General features: G+C 41.7%; 2 protein-coding genes across 16 annotated transcripts in view; both read right to left on the bottom strand.

Moving 5' to 3' along the window:
• The window catches only part of NUP153 (nucleoporin 153), a 40,954-nt gene extending 33,549 nt beyond the window's left edge, over window positions 1-7,405 (bottom strand). For 3 of the 4 annotated variants that reach the window (XM_081206158.1, XM_081206159.1, XM_081206160.1), the window contains exon 1: window positions 7,221-7,403. In XM_081206158.1, the coding sequence (XP_081062284.1) occupies window positions 7,221-7,379 (159 nt within the window). In that variant the 5' untranslated portion in view covers window positions 7,380-7,403. Of the gene's footprint in view, window positions 1-7,220 lie in introns of all 4 variants that reach the window. The other variant, XM_081206161.1, reaches the window with a different exon arrangement.
• A 2,380-nt stretch (window positions 7,406-9,785) lies between these two features.
• LOC308593246 (tRNA selenocysteine 1-associated protein 1-like) lies at window positions 9,786-21,674 on the bottom strand. 12 transcript variants are annotated; one of them, XM_081205357.1, is made up of 10 exons: window positions 21,525-21,673; window positions 19,820-19,991; window positions 18,364-18,776; window positions 17,690-17,766; window positions 17,473-17,597; window positions 15,154-15,330; window positions 13,962-14,081; window positions 12,998-13,394; window positions 12,116-12,158; window positions 9,786-10,169 (listed from the first exon to the last, which is right to left on the bottom strand). In XM_081205357.1, the coding sequence occupies exons 4-10, from the start codon at window positions 17,717-17,719 to the stop codon at window positions 10,033-10,035; spliced, it is 1,029 nt and encodes a 342-aa protein (XP_081061483.1). In that variant the 5' UTR covers window positions 17,720-17,766; window positions 18,364-18,776; window positions 19,820-19,991; window positions 21,525-21,673; the 3' UTR covers window positions 9,786-10,032. The 12 variants fall into 12 exon arrangements, with proteins under 12 accessions (XP_081061483.1, XP_081061491.1, XP_081061487.1 ...); XM_081205365.1 differs by having other exon boundaries at window positions 17,473-17,594; XM_081205361.1 differs by having other exon boundaries at window positions 17,690-18,494; window positions 18,711-18,776.
• Window positions 21,675-21,697: the final 23 nt, after the last annotated feature.

The raw sequence follows: 21,697 nt of genomic DNA, 5'->3' as shown, positions 1-21,697 counted from the left end.
CTACCAATGGCTACAACCCTGGGATTCAAAGTCTGAATCCTTCTCGGGAGTAAGTTTTATCTAGATCACTGACAGCATCAGCAATACTAACGCATATTGTCATCTCACCACATAATATTTTGACACCAAAGTGACCTGCAGGAGGATTCTCCCATCATGAAAGCATAGCATAAAAAGCATTTTAAACAAAGCATCATACTAGCCCTGTACAAAATACTTTTATTTTGAATCAAAACTATTATTTTCAAACTCTCAATTATTTGTGCATTACTAAAATGATTATATTTAAGAATGCTCTTAAGTGTTGTTAAATAGGGTAGTATTTATTTTCTAGTAAATAAACTATAGTCCTATTTCTATTATTTCATTTATGAGTCACTTCCTTTGAGGCATCCTGAAGCAATTTACAACAGAATATATAAAACACTACATAAATAAAAACTGAAAACAACTGCACATAGTTTTTTTTTATTTAAAAAAATAGAAATATGAAAGAGTTTAAAATGACAGCAAATACAAAAGATCAGTTCCAATCCAAAACAGATACCAACCTGGATGCAGATTTTAGGAGGTTTGTTGAAAGAGGAACATCTTTAGCAGATGCCAAAAAGGCAATAGAAAAGGTACCTGTCTGATATGCAATGGAAGGGAGTTGCAAAACGTAGGAACTATTGCAGTTCTTCATGAATGTTCATATGACTTTTGGCACCTTGGGATCTGGTCCACAGCCGTCCCTCCTTCCAGCAATCAAGCTAACAAAAAAGGTACTATACACATGACTGGGACTTTTCTCTATCTTATGTTTCGTTGCAGGACAAAGGACTTTTCAGCGGGGAAGTAATGGGGATGGGGGAAGAGGTGTGTGTGTGAGAGAGACAGACAGTGCCAGAGAGAGGGCTGGTAGAAAGAAAACGGGTGGCCTACTGTTAATTCTGGCCCTGGCCCTTTTTGGTATCAGCCCTGCTCACCACCAGTTCTGGCTATGTCAATGCCTGGTGTGCACCACAGATATATTTCCCATGAGTGGGTGCAGCCTTTGACATAGGGAGAGGTTCCCCACCCTTTCTATAAGCAGTAGCCATCCAAAATGTCCCCTACTGCTGACTGGGGTATCTAACATATGACTATCACCATTCAAACTTCTTTTGAAATCAAATGAAGCAGAGTCCACAGGGGCCTGAACAAATTATGCTGTGGCAATGTAGCCCTTATGACATACTACCTTTAAAATGCGCATTCACTGTGGCATATTCCAAGTTTTTCAGAATCAATGCAACGTCTTTGAAGTGATTCAGAGTTTAACAAAAAGCACTGACACAACTTTCAGAAATTGAGAGCATAGCAGAAAGAGCAAACAAAATGTTTCCAAAAGAATGCTACTCTGACAATTTGGCCTAAACACGTTTGCTCAAATTCCAATAATTCAAGGGGATTTACTCACAAAAATGATAAGGATTGAACCTAAATCCATTCAAGCATACACCCTTAAACCAAAGCTTAAACACAACCAGAATAATTTTTTGCAGTTTTTTCTGTGGCCTTCTTAGAACAACTTTAGGCACACCTTTGCCATATCAGAAGTTACAATTTTATATCAGTAACACTCAGTACTTCCTAGGCTTCTCCACTCTGCTTAGGCATACACTTCAGACATATGTTTGTATGCATGGTATCAAGAAACATCTTAAAAAACAAATACACAAGCAACTTTAAATCTTCCTCTCCCTCAGCTGCAACCTGGTAACAGCCATTCTTCTTTGAACCTCTTTCTTTCATCTTCTTTTGTTTTCCCATTCCATATATCCTTCTATATGCCCATTCCTCTGCTAATCATTTTTCCTACACTCCATAGGTCTCCACACTGCCATCTCTCCGCTATCCCCTTTTCCACATCCCTCAGGTATGACTGCCTGCACTTCCTTCTTCTCCAATTTCCATAGCTCCTTCTGTACCATAACAGGTCTCTCTGTATCCTTCTCTCTTAAGAGACCAAAAGAAAAAAAAAGTTAGAAACTATTTTTGATATACTTTCTCAATTTAATCTCACTAATCTTAGCAGCAAGGCCTCCAGAAAAGAACAGATGGATTGTGCAGTATGGCCGAATGCAACAGGCTGGAAAAACTGGTGCAAGCTCCACCACGTGTCTCTGAATCTAGGGATATGGTCTAATAAAGCTTTGGAAAGTTAATTATATTTGAAAGATGCTATTTAGAGTGGGGTGGAGTTACACTCAATAACAGAAAGAACCTAAGAGACTTGCTAATTTTTATGGAGGAATGATAGCTACCAATTTAATATGTTAAATCTACTTAGGCATTATACAGTGGTACCTTGGAAGTTGAACGGAATCTGTTCCGGAAGTCCGTTTGACTTCCAACTTGATTCGGAAACCAAGGCACAGCTTCCAATTGGCTGCAGAAAGCTCCTGCAGCCAATCGGAAGCAGCGACGCATGTTCGGGTTCCAAAGAACATTTGCAAACCTGAACAATCACTTCCAAGTTTGCAGCATTCAGGACCCAAAACGTTTGTCTTGCAAGTCATTCAAGATCCAAGGTACGACTGTATATGAAATTGCATATACAGAACAGACCATATACTAATTATAAGGGATTTCCTTTCTTATGTAAGGCAATATAAAATAGTGCATAATAGTACTGAGAGCCTTGAATACTGTGGATGGGAATTGGACAGTAGGCAGATGTAGATTTCCCTTTTGTCTTGTGGCTCTACATGTTTTCGCATTAGTGAAATTCTATACAATTCCAAAAATAAAGAGATGATTGTTAATAGAACAGTTTTGAGAAGTCTGAGTAGAAAAAGGTACCTCTACACCTCTGACATCACTTAAAATGTATTTAGTTGAACGGAAGGGCTTCTTCCGTTTGTGAATGGGAATGCACAATTCAGCGCATGCTCCCAAAGGAAGGATTTTTTGTGACAACACCCCTACTTCTCACTGCAGACTGCCATGCCACCTCTTACATTTTTCTAGGTGTCCCCCATCAAGCAGGTACCCAGGCAGCTGATGGGAAAGAAATGCTGAAAATCACCTTCTGCCCACAGGAGTGTCCAATTAGCAGATTTCTGTCAAATACCCATATCTAATAGGGCTGGGCGATGTATCAATACATCATCCAAAATCAGTTTGAAGTCCACATTATGGTAACAGTTTCATAATATAATCGTACCTTGGAAGTCGAATGGAATCCGTTCCAGAAGTCCTTCTGACTTCCAAAACGTTCAGAAACCAAATCACAACTTCTAATTGGCTGCAATCAGAAGCTGCGGAAGTCCTGTCAGATGTTCGGGTTCCAAAAGAACGTTTGCAAACCGGAACAATCAATCTGGGTTTGCGGCGTTTGGGAGCCAAAACGTCCGAGACAACCAAGATACAACTGTATACAACATGGTGATATAATTTGAATTGTGATGTGCACATGTGCTATGTAAAAAAATTGTGATGTGGATAAAGAATCATAGAATTGTAGAGTTGGAAGGGATCATGAATGTAGCCAGTCATTGCTTTTCTCATGATTCCTGCAGCCCCTGTTGCTCTGTACTTTAAAATAACAGTTGTAACGATAAAGATAAGTAAAAAATGTATCCGATTTAGACCCCTAAGTAGTAGCAGTTGCCAGGACATTACCCCATTCGCCTCTACATAGTTCCATCCTTATTTCAGACATTGTGATATATCTGTATATTGCAATGTTTATCTAGCAATATATCATGATATTAAGAACCAGACATCGCTCAGCCCTAATATCCAGCTGATAGAACTGTAATATATAATCAGCTACAAACAGCAACAATGTTATAAATACATGATTAGAACCAGAATAAATTTGTTGAACCTGAATCTCACTGAAATATAAGGGACAAGTTAGTCAAGATTAACTTGTCCCATATATTTCAATGGGATCCAAATTCAGTGTGCTTATATCAAACACCTATTGCTCTCCTTCCTAATCTGCACATTCAGCAGGCAAACAAGGAAGGTCAGACCTGACAAAATAGAGCTGAGCAGAAAAAACACCTTCACACAATCCAACCCTCCTAACAGCTCAGCATAATGTGGTTCGGGTGTTGGATTGCTGTTAATCTGGATCCAACCTACATCCAAAGGCAGCAGTGTTTAGGGAGGTTTTTAAAGTTTAATGTTTTATCATGTTTTTAATATTCTGTTGGGAGTTGCCCAGAGTGGCTGGGGAAACCCAGTCAGATGGGCAGGGTATAAATAATAAATTATTGTTATTATTACATGCTTTAAATTGGTCAGGCTAATTTCTGCTCCAAAAGAATCTCAAAATCAAAGTATTGAATGAGACTGTGCTCAAGGTACAAAGATATCTTAATCCACTACTGATCAGAAATAACTTACTCCAAGCGGTTTCTCAACTTGAATAATATATGACCTCTATAAGTTACCCTGAAATGATGCTTTGGTGGTGGTTCCATAAAAAGAAGCAGCTTACATTAGGATAATTTTTATTGGACCACTTTGCTGGCAAACATGCAAGAATGTGCTTAAAGCAAAGGAAAATGTTTCATTAAAACCGGCAGAATCTGCTTGTAGAAAAGTCCAGAAAAAAGCAAGCAAGGAAATTCCTAGTGGTTGTCAATTCCCTTACATTTCATAGGGTTTACAAAGTGGAAATCCAGAAAATTAATAGGGTTTACAAACATACAAATCTTTGTGTATTGCTTTTTTGTGTGTTCAGAAATACAGCACTATTAAAATCCTCTCACAAACATAATTTGTAAAATTCCCAACAGGATTAAAGATACTAAATTTAATCTTAAAACAAGGTTTATGAGGATTTAGGCTTCCAAGATTTAGACATTCCATTAACAAAGGCCAAAACTAACTAATTGGCTTTAGATGACAGTTGCATAAATATTAGGGTAGAACAGAACTGTGTTGAAGACAAATGAACTGCTGAATTGGTCTTCATCACCACAGAGGCAGGAATCTCAAGAAATCAATTCCCCATATAAGTGGATTTTTTTAAAACTTCATTTCCAAAGCTGAACCTTATTATAAAATAGAACAACTGAAACAATTACAAAAGATGTATGGAGAAATAACAACACTGTTGGGCTTTATGTACAGTCAAAGAGAAGATGACAAAGATCATGCCCATAACTGATCACCTGTTTAATCCAAATAGTGTAATGGTGGTAAACTGTATGGACTATATCCAACTTTAGTAATACCCAGAGCAGACTCACTGACATTAATGGACATGGCGTAGGTTAATTTCAAATAGGCATACTCCAGAATAGAACTTAATCAATACAACTCCTTGCTATAAATATATAAACAATTACATTCTAACAACTAAATATGTCAAAAGTACAGATACCAGGGTGAGATCAGGCAAATGACAACAGTGATCTTTAATAATTAGTTAAAAGATGGAATTTTGGTAGTCATGGTTTCTCACCCCTACATAACTAGCTTCAATTATCTGAAATAACTTCTTCTACACAATGATTAAAAGGTATAGGTGTTTGTCCAACTTTCTCTTCACACTAGTAGCTGTTACCCAACAGCTATTCTAATCTGACAAATACAATAAAGGAAGCCACTTTTCACAGTGTAATTTTATTTATATTTCTAGTTAGCTTCAAAAGCAGTGTTTCTGAACACAGCATGAATTGTTTTTGATCAAATTTTATATTCTTTCACATTTTACCTACAACTTCAGGCATTTCTCACAACAGCTATATTGTTTTTGGTTGTGACCTAAAAATAACATTGAATCAGCATATTCTGTTTCACCTATTTGTTTCATTAGTATCTCACCTTTGTCCCACCATGGGGAAAAATCCATGCTACAAATCTGATTATTATGGCTGCAACAGAAACCATGCTTACCTGAGAGGGAGCCCCACTTACTTCTCAGTAGACATGGTTAGAACTGCAGCCAAAATGCACAGGATCATTAATGTGTATCTGCAATATAATTTAACCCCTTCCATAATATTTTTTTTTGTAAGTCCAGTCAACCATTTTCACATATTTTAAATTTATCAAAATAAAAATTTAGAACACAATGAGTTTTATCCCATTTTAATTCTACTTGGAGCTGGCCCACTGACATTAATGGACATGACTAAATTAAGTTTCTAAATTTCAGTAGGTCTGCTCTGAATAAACTTCACTGAATACCCAATATTCCAAATCTTACATATCTGCATGAGCAGCAATTTTTAAAAGCTGTCACTTATAAATTGTTAAACAAAACAAATTCATGTGTCACTCATAAATTACTAACACTTAAGCTTTTTCTAAAATATATTAATGGCTGATTTGGTCCCTGTGCTAGCATTCAAATAGCACCTGAATACGCAATTCGTATTTTGCATGCATTTTCATAAAAGCACTAACATAACCAGATTTGCTTTAAAAAAATGTACTACCAATTAAGTCAAAAGACAGGTTTTGAAATATCAGTGGACACTGTGCAGACTCATTAAGTATAACCCCAATATTCCAATCCTCACCATTTCTACCCAGAAATAACTCCTACTGAATTCAATACTTCCAGGTTAAGTGGGGGCTAAGGCTGCAGCCTAAAGCCTGGAAAGGGGGTGTGCAATTTGTGCAATGGTTAAAACCCTTTTCGGCGTTACCTTTAAAGCAAGGGGATCCCGCTAAAAACACTTGATTGAGACATCGCACAACAGCGAATCGGCGCCTTGATTCGCAGGAGGCACGTTTTCCCCTTTGCCTGCCCTCCCCTTCCTTCCTTTTCTTCCCGCCGTAACAGAAATCCAGGAAGGGGAGAAATCTCACAGAACCCAAGCGCGTGCCTCAAAACGGGAGAAGGGGAATCCCACCCCTCTAAACATTCCCCCCACCCTGCACTTGAATCATTCATATCGCTGGGATCGCCCTCGGAAATCAACGCCTCCCCCGCCTCACATAGACCCCACACACTTCCCCTTCTCTCCCCCTCAGAAGAAGAAAAAAAAGGGGGGCAGAAAATGCTTTCTCTTCCTCCTCGAGGTACCAGGTAGTTCACCCACCCAGAATATGGCCTGGCCATTTCTCAGGCCGACAACGGCGGCTCCCAGGGGGCCCGTGAGGGCAGAGCCGGAGCCTCGCCGGCCAATTCCGGGGCTGGCGGCGCCGCTTCCTTCATACAGATATATTATGTGTCCAGCCGCCGGTCTCGCACACCACATGCTCCCCCGCTCGGCCTCCCTCACCTGCTTGTTTCTCGGGTAAGGCTTCGAGGAGGCCGCTGCCAGGTGGTATCGCCGCGTCCGGATCTTCCCGCCGCCGGTTTCGTAGCCGCCGCTGCCGCCGCCGCTTCCACCACCTCCTCCTCCTCCTCCCGGAGCTCCGCCGCTTTCCCCCGAATCCATATTGGGACCTCTCCCGAGCCTTGCCGGCCTCCCTCCCACCCACCCGCAACCCGCACGCACGCACGCACGGCGCAAACAGAGAGGCCCGGCCTAGCCCGGCCACCCCCTGTGCGCGCGCCCGCGCGCGCGCTTTCTCTCCCCCCTCACGCTTCTTTCCCTCCCTCACGCTCCTCTCGGCCCCCACCCCTGGCCCCAATCCCGTTCTGTGCTGTCACTGTCTCTATGGCGATGCCCCGCGCCGCGCGGCCTGCCTCGCGCCCTCACAGGATGCCTGCCTCCCTCTCGCTCCTTGGCTAGCGCGCGCGCGCGCGCCGAGGCCGTCCCTAGCCGCTCCACTTCCCCCTCCCTTTCCTACCCTTTCTCTCCCCCCCCCCACCTCCACCAACACCGTCACCGTCTAGCCCGCCCGAGATTCTCCCCCTCCTTCCTTTCCTCCCGACCAACCAGAGGACACCCGCCCGGACAGCTTGGCGTCACCAAACCGCGCGACCCGCCATCCTGCCTCATTCCAGTCGCCCGCCGACGGCCCATGAGCGCCCACGGGAAATGTAGTTCTGGAAATCCGAGGCTGCGCAGAGAGCATATGGACACACTCCGCCCTCTCGCGGGGTGGTTGCCGATCTGACGCATTGATGCGCCACAGAATCTCGCGATATATGCCGCAGCGAAGGCCGGAAACTCGCTATTCTGGAATGAACATGATTTCCAAGGCGCCTTTTTTAACCCTTACAGGGCCGGAGATTACATGTTCATGGAAATCTAAACCAAAATACATTGCCTCACCCAATCTAAAGCTCTTTTCTCCTGCGTTAGCAAAAATTCAGAGGAGAATCTATTGCAGCTATCAAATTATGGGCTGATTTAACCCAGCCACTATCTGAAATACTTAACAGTGGTAATTTGGAAAGTCTCTCTCTCCATAGGACAACTGGATCCAATAAACTAGTATCTTGTTAAAGAGTTCAGCTTTGACAAATTAGCTTCAACTTGTAACAGGGAGGCTGGTTTACCATTTAGTACCTGAAATGTTCTCAAGTAATGATTTTGAATAGATTCAGTCCTTTAAATCCATGTCACTGCAGAGCTGTGCTCCATAGAAGAGCTGTCCCACTGGAAAAGGATTAAGAGAACTCTGTGTTTACTATTAAGGGAAACTTGTGACAAAACTAACGAGTTAGGATTGGTTATTGATAGCTGCTGGAAGTAAAACCATAAGGGAACATGAGATGCATAGGACTGCACTGAAATGTGTATGTAGCCCAATCCTCTGCATGTTTATGGCTTGTCAATTTCCACTGTAAGCAGAGTTCCAACCATAACATGGGAGCAGAAAGAACTCTCATTATACACCTTAACTAAGGATATGCAGCAATGCAGATTTTTCTAAGTCAACTACACATTTAACATTACACACGGGCAAGTAACACTCCGGACACCTATTAGCATAAATGCCTACCAGTTAATTAAATTCAATCATCTCCCTCACATCGCAAAAGTCGGAGGTGTGGTAAGAGTTGTATGAAGCCAAGAATAAATTAGATCTTGAATGGGGAACCTATGTTCCTCCAGCTGTTGGACTCACCAGCTATTCTGGCCAGGGCCACATCTTCCTCAATCCTTATTATAAAGTATTCATTATCCCTCTGAAACACTTAAAAAGAAAAAATAAATTCCAGCCTGCTTCGATATGTGGCATTTGCACACCATTTTTTTTTTTGGGGGGGGGGGGGAGAAACGTGCTTCGTATAATGAGCACAATCTCCAAAACAAGTTGATCAGTATGGCCTCAGGAACAGTGTCACTTTGTATTTTTGCAGAGGAACAAGGAAAACTGCTCCACTCAAATATCACATTTTCACAATAAGAATAAAGTAGTCTTACTCCTAAGGTGGGTATAGGTCTGTAATGTGAATATTTTTTTCACCCCTTGCTTTTGATCTTTACTGGCAGATTCGCTTCCACAAAAACACAACTGCTTACTCTTGAATGAATGGTGAAATCACGAAGGTTCATTTAAAGCTGTATCAACTAGCCAATGGGATTTTCATGTTGAAAAGGCAGCCCAACTCTGGTTAGTATGTGGACTAAGGGGCAACAGTTATCTCCTTCGGGACCTGTTTGTAAATTTTGCCCTAGAATCTGGCCAGCCACCCCGGAGACAGTATGGGACTACACTGCCCTTTGCTCTTACTCAATTAATAATGCATTTGCTTACATCATTAGGAAAGCTTATGCAAACTACACAACAGCAACAAAATTAATCAAAGACCTAAGGTCCATCTAGTTCAGCACTGTCACCAGTCTTGACCAGCCAGGTAAAAGGACCACACCCACAAAGCCCCAACCCTACACTTTGGAAACTAGATCACATACTTAGTAAGGTAATGACAGGTTCCAACTGACATGTTTGCAGAAACAAAGTTTTATTATTTACATAAGCAAGTCTATCTTTAGACTAACTCTTTACATTTCCAGAATATTTACATGATTTCAAGATACCGAGTGATGAACAAAATGACGAAGGCCATCAAAGCATAGCAAAACAAAATCCAACACCGTGCTTAAAAACTTAGGATCCAAAGTAATGTTGAAGAAATGTCAATTTAGCACCTTGGTCGTAATAGTCATGCTATGGTGTTAACATAAGACACTTTTAGAAAGCAGTAGGGATCTCAGAGGTGACCGTATCCAGAGGTTGCCAATGACAGCTCATAAGTGTGTCAAAGAGTTCTTCACTTCTCACCATAAATTCTCTGTTCATTCTGTGAACGTCTATGTTGAGCTGTGGATCTGTTTAAGCAAACAAAACATCAGTGAGCAAGGAATAAACTAGAACAGCTACTATACAGTGAGGGGGGGCCTTTGGAAAACAGTGTTCTCTGTTCATTTTCTTCTGTTCATTTTTTACAGAACAGCTTAAAGTACAGAATGCATTCTTATCAAAAGATCCATAAAATGATTTTAAAAGAGTTTAATTTTCAGATTCTCTAGTTATTAATGACTTTTGTGTAATTTGTGTTATGTTAGCTCATAAAAGGGATAAACAGGGTTTTCTTGACACTGAACAAAATTCAGAGGTCATCTTTAAAATAGCAGTGGGCTTCCACCTGTACACCAGAATACTTTTAAACAAAGTTATATAAAGAATGCAACATTTGCATATTATCTTGTATCCTGCAGTAGCTACATTGCTGGAGAAAAATTCTACACTGCATGCAATCTTATTTTTATGATGCTCATATTCAGTAAATTTCCAACAAAGCTTGGCTGCAGTGCTATACAAACTTACCTGGAGCAAGCTCTGTTAAACTTATTTCAAAGCATGAATGCAAAGGATTGTGTTTATCATGCTGGAGTGGGGAATCTGTTTCAATCTGAGGGCTGCATTTCCTTAAGGATAACCTCCCTAGGACTAAATAGTGCTAGTGTGGCAAAAGGCAAACAATGGCGATGGAGCAACAAATATGACACTGCAGTACACTACTTTCCAGCTATGCAAAAGCCAGAGGTTCCCATGCTCATCACACATCTCTCCATCCTGTGTCCAGATAAGCAAGAGACATCACCACAGTTCAAGGACACATTGCAACCAGGCAAAAAACACTCAAGGACAGGGGCCTAAAGCAGGGGTCAGCAAACTTTTTCATCAGGGGGCCGGTCCACTGTCCCTCGAACTTTGTGGGGGGCCGGACTGTATTTTGAAAAATATAAATACCCTGCAAGCCGGTCCCACAGCTGCCTCCGGACTTAGAGGAGGAACATGCTCTGCACGCGCTCAGAAGCGCGTCTCTGTGCTGCCCGCTCACCGGCATTGTTGACGAGCAGCAGCCGCTCCATCGGCCTGTCCCTGTGCGGCTCCCAGGCGGTGTGCACCACACGTTGTGGCCCGTCGTCCGAGGCCAGGCCGGTGGGCAGGCCACGCATGCGGAGCGCCGGGCAGGCGGCATGCAGCTCGCCCTCCAGCTGCTCCAGCACAGCTGCCAAGTGCCCCACCAACAGCAGCGCCAAGCGGGCACCAGGTGCAGGGCCAGCAGGCGCGCCAAGCTCCAGCTGAAGCCCCATGACACGCCCGTCACGATGCCCATGGCGCAGCCCAGACCTGCCACCCGCTGGCCTCTCTGTCCATGACCACGCCGGGTTTACCTCAGTGCGCAGGTGGCAAGGCTTCGGATTGGCTGCAGGAACTTCCTGCAGCCAATCTGAAGATATGCCCATGTCGCCGCCCGCCCAGAAGCCATGCCAGCGTTGCTGAAGTCAGTCCCCGCACGGCAAGACATCTGCAGTGCGTGAGGACTGACCGGGTGGGCGGCAGGGTCCGCGGGCTGGATTTACGAGCCGGGGGGGCCACATCTGGCCCCTGAACCGTAGTTCGCCAACCCCTGGCCTAAAGGACCACTTTGATTTACAGGAGTTTCCCACCCCTGCTGTAAAACAACATTTCAGATATTTTCTTTGGAGAGCAGTACATTTTGCAGAATGAAAAAAAAGGGGGGGCGGACAACATCCAATTGTTATTTCCACTTACAGTGAGACTTACCCTTCCTCCACACACCCCTGCATACCCCTGAAATCTGCTTGAGGGTTGAGGGACCCTTTGGAGCAGACTTGGGGTACAGGGGCTGCAGAGGGAGATAAGGAAGAAGAATTTCACTGCAACTGCTGACACATTGTTGGATCTTGCCTAACTAAGATGAGCGTCAAAGTCCACTTGCTTGTACTAACAATATCAAAATTACCTTCTGTTATTAGATCGTCATTCATAACCATAGCAGAGGTCTCCTGGGGGAGGAAAAACATGAATCATTTCTCTAAAGAAAAAACATCTATCTGCTATTTTTGAAAAAGGAAGCGTTAAACGACAATTGCTATAAACATTGTAACCTGATCCTCAGCTTCTTCCTCCACCCTCCTTTTTACCTTAAACTCACATAAAGTTAGTAATTTAATGCAACTGAGCTGAGCTATATTTTGAGTTTATTGCATTTCAGTATAATGGTGGACAAACTCCAAGGGTTTGTCTCGTCTGAATATTACTCATGTTAAATAAGGACAATCAGTTAAAGAAAAGAATCAAGCAGAAACATGATCCATGAATACAGTACAGCTATAATCCTATATGGCTTGGGACCAAGTCTCACTGAACTGGACAGTACTTCACAGTAAACCTCTATACAATTGGTTACAAAAGTTCTTAAAGCCTAGACCTAGTTCAGCCAGCCCTCTCACTGTGTGTGTTTTAAAACAGCACAAGTTTACAATTACAATCAAACCTCGGATTAAATATGCTTCAGGTTGAGTGTTTTCAGGTTGCGTTCTGTGGCGATCCGGAAGTAACGGAATGGGTTACTTCTGGGTTTCACCACTTGCGCATGCACAGAAGCTCAAAATGACGTCACGTGCACGTGCAGAAGCGGCGAACTGCAACCCACGCATGCGCAGACATAGGTTGCGTTCTGCTCAGGATGCGAACGGGGCTCCGGAACGGATCTCGTTTGCATCCAGAGGTACCACTGTATAGACAGATGTTAAAAAGCACCCAACAGCCATATTTAAGGTATATAGCCATTATTTCTACCAATGACCTTGTAAAAAGCATGTAAGTATGCTCAAGTGGATACCTGAAATACAGCTGGATTCATAGCTTGCTGTCCCATATTTCCACTCTGTTGCATCCTTTCGTAAGATGCATAGCTGTAGTTGTAGTCATTGTATTCAGCGTTATAATCTCCATATTCAGCATTATATTCTCCATATTCAGGGTAGTCACCGTAGCGGTCGGCAAAACGGGAACCAAAGCGCTCAGCATAACGTTCAGGAAACCGGTCCCCAAATTGTTCAGGGTAACGTTCAGGAAAACGGTCCCCAAAACGGTTACCTCGTTCAAAACGGTCAGGGCGTTCGTAGCGATCAAAGCGTTCATTTCTCTCATAATTATACTGGCGGTAGTAGTTTTGATAGTCTTGATAATAATCATTATAACTATAGGGCTGGTACCGCTGAAATTCTGCTTTCAATCTAAAACACAAGGCAAAAAAAAAAAAGTACAAGTTATCTAAAGCATGAAATAAAACCAATCATGCCATGGAAAGTCTAGCAAAAAGTCTAGCAAAAACCACATTCCCTAGAAAAAGTTAACCTGAATACAGGGTCGAATCATAGTGCTAGGTCTCTTCTTCCATCTGTTCAAGGATTTTTCCTAGCGCAATGGAACATTCTCCCCCTCCTAATTTCCCATGCCCCCAATTTGTACTGGGGTTCCTCCAACTTACAGGAACAGATTTGGGGAAGGTGCATGGCGTACACAGAGGGAGAAAAGGGGGGAAACGTCCTATTGTGCAAGCGGAAACCCTGAAAATACTTCAAGAAGAAGAAGAAGAAGAAGAAGAAGAAGAAGAAGAAGAAGAAGAAGAATGAAGAATCATGGCCTGGCTGTTTATGTTGTAATAATTATGCTGATTATTAGAAAGAAAAGCACGAAGATGTTGACAATTATGCAAAAACAAAACAAAAATAACCCTAGGCTCCAGAGTAGTCATATACAAATGATGTGTTTGTAAGAGATTAATAAATTTCACGAGTTACCTTTTAGAAATGCCTAAAGTCAATCGGATTCGTTTTCCACCTAGACCTGGCGCATTCTGACAATCTTGCAATGCTCTCATCATATCACCTTCTTCAGAAAATCGGACAAAGCCATAACCCCTAAATAGTTTTAATACACATTTTAGTACATGTTCTGACACTTGCAAAGAAACAGAAAACATTCTATTAATATTCAATTCAGCAATTTAGTGCTGCAACTCATCAAGTTTACCATTTCTTTCCCTGGGTGTTCTCACCACACTTCTGGGATATCCCCCAGGAATCTTTTTCAGAATGATTTGTTAGGGTGTTAGGGTTTGACGAAATAAATCAGAATACTATTTATTTCAAATTTTATCAAACCCTAACACCAGCATAAACTGAAATTACTTAGCCTCTAACAATCAGGTTTTTTCATGGGATCTTCGTGCTTACTAAGTTCAATATTATCTAGTAGTAAAGTATTTTAATCTTTTTTTGGAAGCCGCCCAGAGTGGCTGGGGAAGCCCAGCCAGATGGGCGGGGTATAAATAATAAATTTATTATTATTATTAATTATTATTATTATTATTATTATTATTATTATTATCATCATCATCATCATCTATGTAAGTCACTGGTCATGAAATGACACCCAAAAAAATGGTTACTGCATCATTGGTGGACTCCTAGATTTCCAATGGTCAGTCAAATAAATTCCATTTCAAAAAATGTTAGCTGCAGACTACTTCTCTTTGCCCCCTGTAAACTGGAGACACCTTACCATTCTCCTTACACTTGATTTTGATTAATGTTATCTTCCTTTCCTTATTAAATGCAACATGTGCACTTAAGATATGCAACTTCATAAATAGTTCAAGAAACTACTCTCGTTTGTTACATGATCATATAGAACTATGGTGTATTAAATCTAGATCCTATCAGGTTTCTCAAACTACAGCAGACCTCTCTATGTAAGTGTAAGCGGTCACTAAGCACTGCAGCTCTGAATTTCCCTCCCAAACATGCTCAATTTTCCATTGAGATACCAGGTTCATGAGAAGACTGAACACCAATAGTCTATCTTCTCTCTTCTTATTGGAGATTGCACGTTTGTTTCTGGATGTGCAGAGCTCACTACGAAAAAGCTTTTGAGCTCCTCAGTTGTATACTGTTTCTTACCACCAATGCTTCTTGTTCTCTAATAAGTTACCTGGAATATCCAAGCAGATCTGTGGCCACTTTGCAGTCTACAGAAGATGGATACCTTTTGAAAAAGTAGTCATAGAGCAAGAAATCATCCACCTCGGGAGTTAACTCTCCTACAAATATTGCAAATTCTGGCCTTGTAAATTCTGGCCTAACAAATTCTTGCCTTGGAAATTCTGGCCTGTAAGAAATGTAAAGAAAAAATACAATTAGTAGTCTTGCAGTAAAAGCCTCAGGGCCCTGTATCCACTAGGTTACTTTCCAGAGTGTATGCCACTCAAATACCTACCTAGGATTGATCCAGCCAATACTTGTTTGTCCTTGTCCATGGTGCATTCACGGGCACCATGCACAGAAGCAATATCTTGATCATGTCTGAGCAACAATCCTCAAACCACTTTTCTGAAACTCTGCTTCAGACCAAACTGTCCGAGAGGCTGCTCCCCCAACACAAACCACCTTTCCAAACCACCCAAGTGAAAAATATTTACTATACTATTAAATCCATGAAAGAGGTCAATTACCTCCTCCAAAATAAAGTTAAGCAGTACTTTTAAGCAGCTTGTGGGCTTTTATTAGCCTTCTCTGCTTTCGGATTCAAGATAGCAGTTCTCAAAGCTTAGTCCAAAGCAACCCTGCTAGCGTCCATGAGCGAAGAGTCAATATTTTGGGTGGAATTTACTCTAGCACCAAAAAGAATGTTCTGTCAGCACAAGCATTTATATGTGTTTTGTTGGGCAAGCTACACTATCCTCCTGCCATGTGCTGTTCTGGGGGTTCCCCAGACCCTCCAGATAGGATTTAGGGAAGGCACGGGGGAGCAGCCATGTTGCTCTAATGGGAGTCCTTGCACTGGCTTCCACTACCAGAAGGGGCAATTAAATCCAGCCCTTTATTTTCTTCACTGTTACCTCACTAACATCAAGAGATATCAAGCTTACAAAATAATGTGATTCAACTTATATGGCGAAGCAGAGGCACATATTCAACTGATGCAGAAAAGAATTAAAATTAAGCAAGTTTTTCTGCAGCTCAAACTAGTTATTAATTTTATCTATTTTGTTATTACTGTTGCCTTCTCCCATAGCTGTGGCTTGAATCATTTGGAGCCTTCTGCTCTGCAAGCGCCTTTCATGTTCTCTGTTAGCGCACAGCACTAGCTGGGTAATATGTAAAGAGGGCTGATATCTAGGAAATCTTGCATAAACAGCAAAAAGATGGACCTATGATTCTGCTTCTTCTAGCTCTAGAACTCTAATCCTAAACTCTACATTTATATTCCCACTTTAGAATGGTTAAACTGAAGCAAGAAATAGGGAGAATGAACATGACGGAAATATTATTAACATTAGCAAGCATGGATGAGATTAAGCAAACAACACCCCAAAATGCTGTAATATTCAGCATGAGTTGCTTTGAGCAAGTGGGGCATATTCTAAAAAAAAATTGCGCAGCCCTTTTTCCAGCAACATTGATCAGAGAATGCTGATACACTTTACATATATCGTACCTACATATATTAGTCAAAAGCCAAGTATGAAAGAATCTTCAAGTAGCTTTATAGATAAGTTATCCTGGCAAACGGACACCAGTTGCAAGTATTTAACTAACTGTGGACAATATTATCATAATATAGTTTGGCTCTAATTACAGACCAGAATCTCTCTTGTTCTATGACCTCATTAAAAATAAAACTGAATTTGTGGAAATGAATGGGGCTTGTCAATATCCCACGGCGAGGTGGGCTTCAAATTTATATCCAAAGTGTAATGCTATTAATACTTTGTAGTGCCAAGGTACGTTTACTGCCTTTCTAGCAATTGAGATTGCTGTTGTGATTTTATTCAACATGTGCCCTCCAAGATGAATACAGTACATGGTAAAACCTTAAGCATCAAAAGGTAAACATGGTACAAAAGATAAAGCAAATCTCAAATGACACTGAGAAATAATCAGAAAACCTTTTGAGAAGCAGGGAACAAACCAACAGGGTACAATACTTGTGTATATTCTGGATGTCTACCATCAGCCGTATCAGCTTTCATGCTGAACACAGAATTCTCCCGATAGTCTTGGAACCGTTGCCTGAAGCCTTTTAACTTGTTTCACTTTAATTACAAGTTCATATCCACTGGGCCTTTGAAAGCTACTAAATAAAGACCTCCATTAAAAATGGCTTATTTCTTTATTTAACTTTACAAAATACTTTTTTTCAGAACAGCCTAATGAGGTGTTTTTTTTGTTAATTTCGTGCTATTTGATTTAAATACTATTATATGGACAAGAGCCGGCTTTTTTCTTGTCAGTTTCAAGGTTTCTTCACCTGCTTGGAATACTAGTAAAATCTGGTCTTCCTGCTCTTGCTTTACTCTTTTTCTTCCGTTTTTTGTGGGGGGATCTCCACCACAGAGGCAGGCTTTCTTTTTTGGCCTTTCCCACTGTATCCTGCTAGAATGAAAAACAGTTATACAGTATTTCATCTCAATTAAATGCCTCCCTCCCTCTCCCGATCACCACCTTGGTGATTTCCCCATATTCACCTTTCCCTTGACAGAAGCCTGGGGTCCCATCTCTCCCTCCGCCTCCCATGAGGGAAAGCAGCCTCTGGGGAAAATGCCTGGCAAAAATAACAGAGCCAAAGGATTGTATGAAAAGCCATATTCCCCTGACTTGGTCAAGCTGGCTATAGGAGTAACTGCTTTTCACGCCAACATTTTGACTCCCCTCGGTTTCCTTAATTTAAAAAAAAAGTTAACCATTAGAGGCTGACCAAGCATGAAATTTAAGACTTGCTTTTACAACAGGACCCTGCTTTAGATCTCTCCAAGACTTGCCCAGAGACGCTACAGCAGAAAGAGGTCCAGTGTATGAGATGCAGGGCCAGGTCACCAATTATTATTTTTAACCTAAAAGGGGTTTTGGGCTCTTCTCTGAGATATTGATCAACACTGCCAGGTATTGGCCACTATCTCAGGGCAACTGTCTGGGGTAGACTGAATCTAAAGCGCAGCCAAAGGAGCTTACGTCAAGTTTTTACACTAGCAACATGCAAGTGAAAAAAAATGCCACATCCAAAAAAAGAAACCAGCAGAGGCAGTTATAAGGGAAGGAAAAGGGAAGGAGGCGGCAGTCGACCAGATAACAAAGGCAATATCCCTCACCATCCCTCACCATCGGGATAGAGATTAAACATTTTCATTTAAGGTTTACTTACATGGATGGTATCATTTCACTTCTAGCGCACCAGTTCAGGCATCCTAAATAGTGTGTGTTATAGGAAAGTCCCACCACAAGATCTCACTGTGCAACAGTGCAGAAAGCAAAGCTTCTTGTTCTGCCCCCAAGCTGCTTCAGTTGACGTGATTAAGGATTCCACAGCAGGGGAGAACAATCTGTCAGAAATTCATCTGAGGAAAGCATAGGGCTAAAACCCACCACCACCGCCACTCCTCCCCCAGAAATCCTTGCTTAAGTTTGACATTTGCCAATGGCTCTGACCATGGCTAATGTCTTCCCCTAAGGAGCTATGAATGTGGTGTCATTCTCATAAAATGGTCTTACCTGGCTAGCCATTGTTAAAAATTATCTTCAGAAGAAAAATACGCCGCGGCTGCTCTTTTTGATGCTCTGTTTTCTATAAAAAAAGAAATGTGTAAGATTTTTTTAAATGAAAAATAATCTGCCTTTAATTGCAGGACTGCTGCAAATGTAACCTAATGACCACTTAGATTTTGTGGAATTCCTTCCTTGAGGAATATAACAGTGACCAAGAAGAATAGTAGTTACAGGTGAAATTCAAATCCAAGTCCATCAACCTTCTGGAACAGATTTTCCAGACACGTGAACAGGGAGGAGGAGAGGAAGAAGTCACACTGGAAAGTGGAAGCTCATATTTGCTGGCAGATGGACACTGTTAGAATATCACCCAATTTGTTTAGATTTTGTACATCTTGGCCTTGACATTGAAAAACAATTTGATGGAAGAGTATACTTTTTTGAAATGAGTAGTTTACCACAACATTTAAGGTTTATTAATTTTAAGAAATTAATAGTTTCTCTACCAACTTTCAACACTGAAGTGCACTTAAGGAAACTCATAATAAAACTACAATTAATAAAATCATGAATGAGGCCTAGTTTGACTTTTCCTGGTGAGGACACAGAAAGTATACTAGTTAGAGAAAACCCACCAAACCCACGAGTGTCTAACAGAAGTACCAGATTAAGAAGCATCCCTAAGATGCAAACTTGTTGCTTCAAGATAAATACAACTCTACATGGGTATAGTCTCCTCCCAACCTGAAAATTAAAGAAAAACACATTCCCTTTTTTTTTAGGGTATGCTGTGCATTTTTTTTAAATGCTGTGTTTGCCAAATTAACCAAAGCAATATAGTTATAAATTATACCTTTAAGTGCAGTGTCTACATTAGGACAAAATTAGTTTGGAAGTACTACATTCTATGTCAAACTATAATGGTACCTTTGTTCCCAAGGTACAAGAGCAAATCAAATCTGTAGATCAGCAATGCAAAATGTAATGTAAAATATGCATTCAGGAAGCTAATATATTGCTCTACTTACAAGATTGCTGACAGACATAGCATCTTTCAAGACATGCAAATAACATGTTCTACAACTAGTTCTTCGAGCTGAATAATTTCAACTTACCAGTCAGTGTCTACTACACAAACTGCCAAATAAAAATAACTCTGGATGCAGAAGATGGAGAGTACCAAAGTAAGGTGTCATCCAATGTATTTCAGGTTCCAAGTATCTTATGAATTCACAACTATTTTTGGTACTTTCTTCCTCCACGATTGCTAAACAACCTATGTTTTCACTACAACAGAAAGAAAGAAAGAAAGAAAGAAAGAAAGAAAGAAAGAAAGAATTAGAGACACATAACAGTTTCATAGCAATAGGACTTATTTTGACCGAAGCGAGAACTGGGAGCCTTTTTGCTGTTTTGTACTGGTATTACAAATCTTTGGTGAGAGTATACTAAATTGGATAAGTCTCAATGAAATCATCAAACTTGTTTCTGTAATACTTTTCCAAACACAAAGCACACCACATAATTCTTACACTCAAGGATCATGCTCATAGCATGTATTTACATAAATTTTTAGAATAATACATTCCATAGGTAAGTGAGAAACCCAAAGTGTTGCATCCCATTATATCTGCACATGATTGAGATGAATTTATGTTAATGCAGCAGAACTTCACTTTCCTCTCATAAGAAAATAAAAGCGCTGTTGGATCAGGCCAAATGATCACTTAGTTCAGCATTCTGTCCTTACAGAGAACAGTCAGGTGTTCATGGGAAACCTGAAAGCAGGACCTGAGCACAATTCGCAGAACTGCCACTGACAGTAGAAAAAGAACAAAGCTAATTTGGTTCGTTGCTATTGATAGCCTTATCCCTCCATGAATTGTCTAATCCTCTTTTAAAGGCATCCAGGTTGGTGGCCATCACAATAGGCTGCAGGAACATAATTCCAGGGTTTAATTTCAAAGCAAGATTGGGGGGGCACATGGAGGAAGGTGAAAAACTCATAAAGAGTTTAATAGATTTTGATTGCACCCTAGTAGTTTGGGCAAAATATAAAACAGAAAATAATTTCTGAAAAAGACACTTTCAAATCTGAAAAATCCAAAATTAAGTAGTTCCCGCATTTTCTGTAACAGATATTCAAGGGGGGGGGGCGGCAAAAAGTTGTGTTTCCCAATAGAAATATGCCTGTGTAATACAGTACTGTGATTTTTTAAAAATCAAAAAACCACCTTACCAGGTCCTTCGTTTTTCAACTGAAAATTTGATTTCGCCTAGAACTGTATGTTTAGCAAAATATATCTGACTATCTAGAAGGCGTCTCTGTCTCCCTTGAGTTTTAAGAGTTTAAAACGGGGGGGGGTGCTTTACATTTCAATTCTAGACCCGCCTGTTGGGGTTTTTTTTAAGTCCCATTAGTCCAACGCGGCTCACTTTCCCCTAGCGACGCTTAACGGTGCAACCGGGCTACGTCTAAAACGAAAGCCTTGGGCTGAGCCTTTGCAGAAAGCCCGATCCAACGGTCCCCCAAGGTTCAGGTGTCAGTCTTAAGCGGCACAGCCTGAACTAAGCGCGCCCAGGAGGATTGCGCAGCCTTGCGAGGGGCCAACCCGACAGCGAGCGGGCGGGAGAAGCGAGTCTCCCGCACGCGCCGAGGCCTCCCTCACAGGGGCGGGGCTGGAGAAACTCCACGAGAAGAGCCGGGGGAGCCTGAAAACCACCCCCAGAAGCGCCGGAGGTAGGCCGTTAAGGAATGAGAAGCGCCTGTTCGCCACCTGCCAGCGCCACCCGCGCTCCCTCAGCCCCTCCGATACTAACGTCTCCGGCCTTCCTGAGAGCCGCCATAACGAGGAGTTCGGATGTCGCAACGCTCCCTTCCGCTGCCGCCCCGCCTTCTTCCTTCTCCTCCCGACGACTTCCGCCCAAGGCTGCCCGGTGACTGCCTGTTTGTTTTACTTCCGGCCGCTCCTCCCGCCGCCCCCTCATACGAG

The sequence above is a fragment of the Podarcis bocagei genome, assembly GCF_964188305.1.
Source record: "Podarcis bocagei genome assembly, chromosome: 8".
Lineage (NCBI taxonomy): Eukaryota > Metazoa > Chordata > Lepidosauria > Squamata > Lacertidae > Podarcis > Podarcis bocagei.
The sequence above is the reverse complement of the archived record's forward strand: the minus strand, read 5'-3'. Positions and strand labels throughout refer to the sequence as shown.

Bases quoted from the DNA above. Each gene is read 5' to 3' on its own strand.
- LOC308593246 (XM_081205357.1), bottom strand. From the start codon at position 17,719: ATGGGACCCCAGGCTTCTGTCAAGGGAAAG. The intron at 15,331-17,472 runs GTGAAGAAACCT...CATTTCTTACAG, and splicing joins TTTACTAGTATTCCAAGCAG to GCCAGAATTTCCAAGGCAAG. The intron at 10,170-12,115 runs GTAATTTTGATA...TTGCTTAAACAG, and splicing joins TGACGATCTAATAACAGAAG to ATCCACAGCTCAACATAGAC.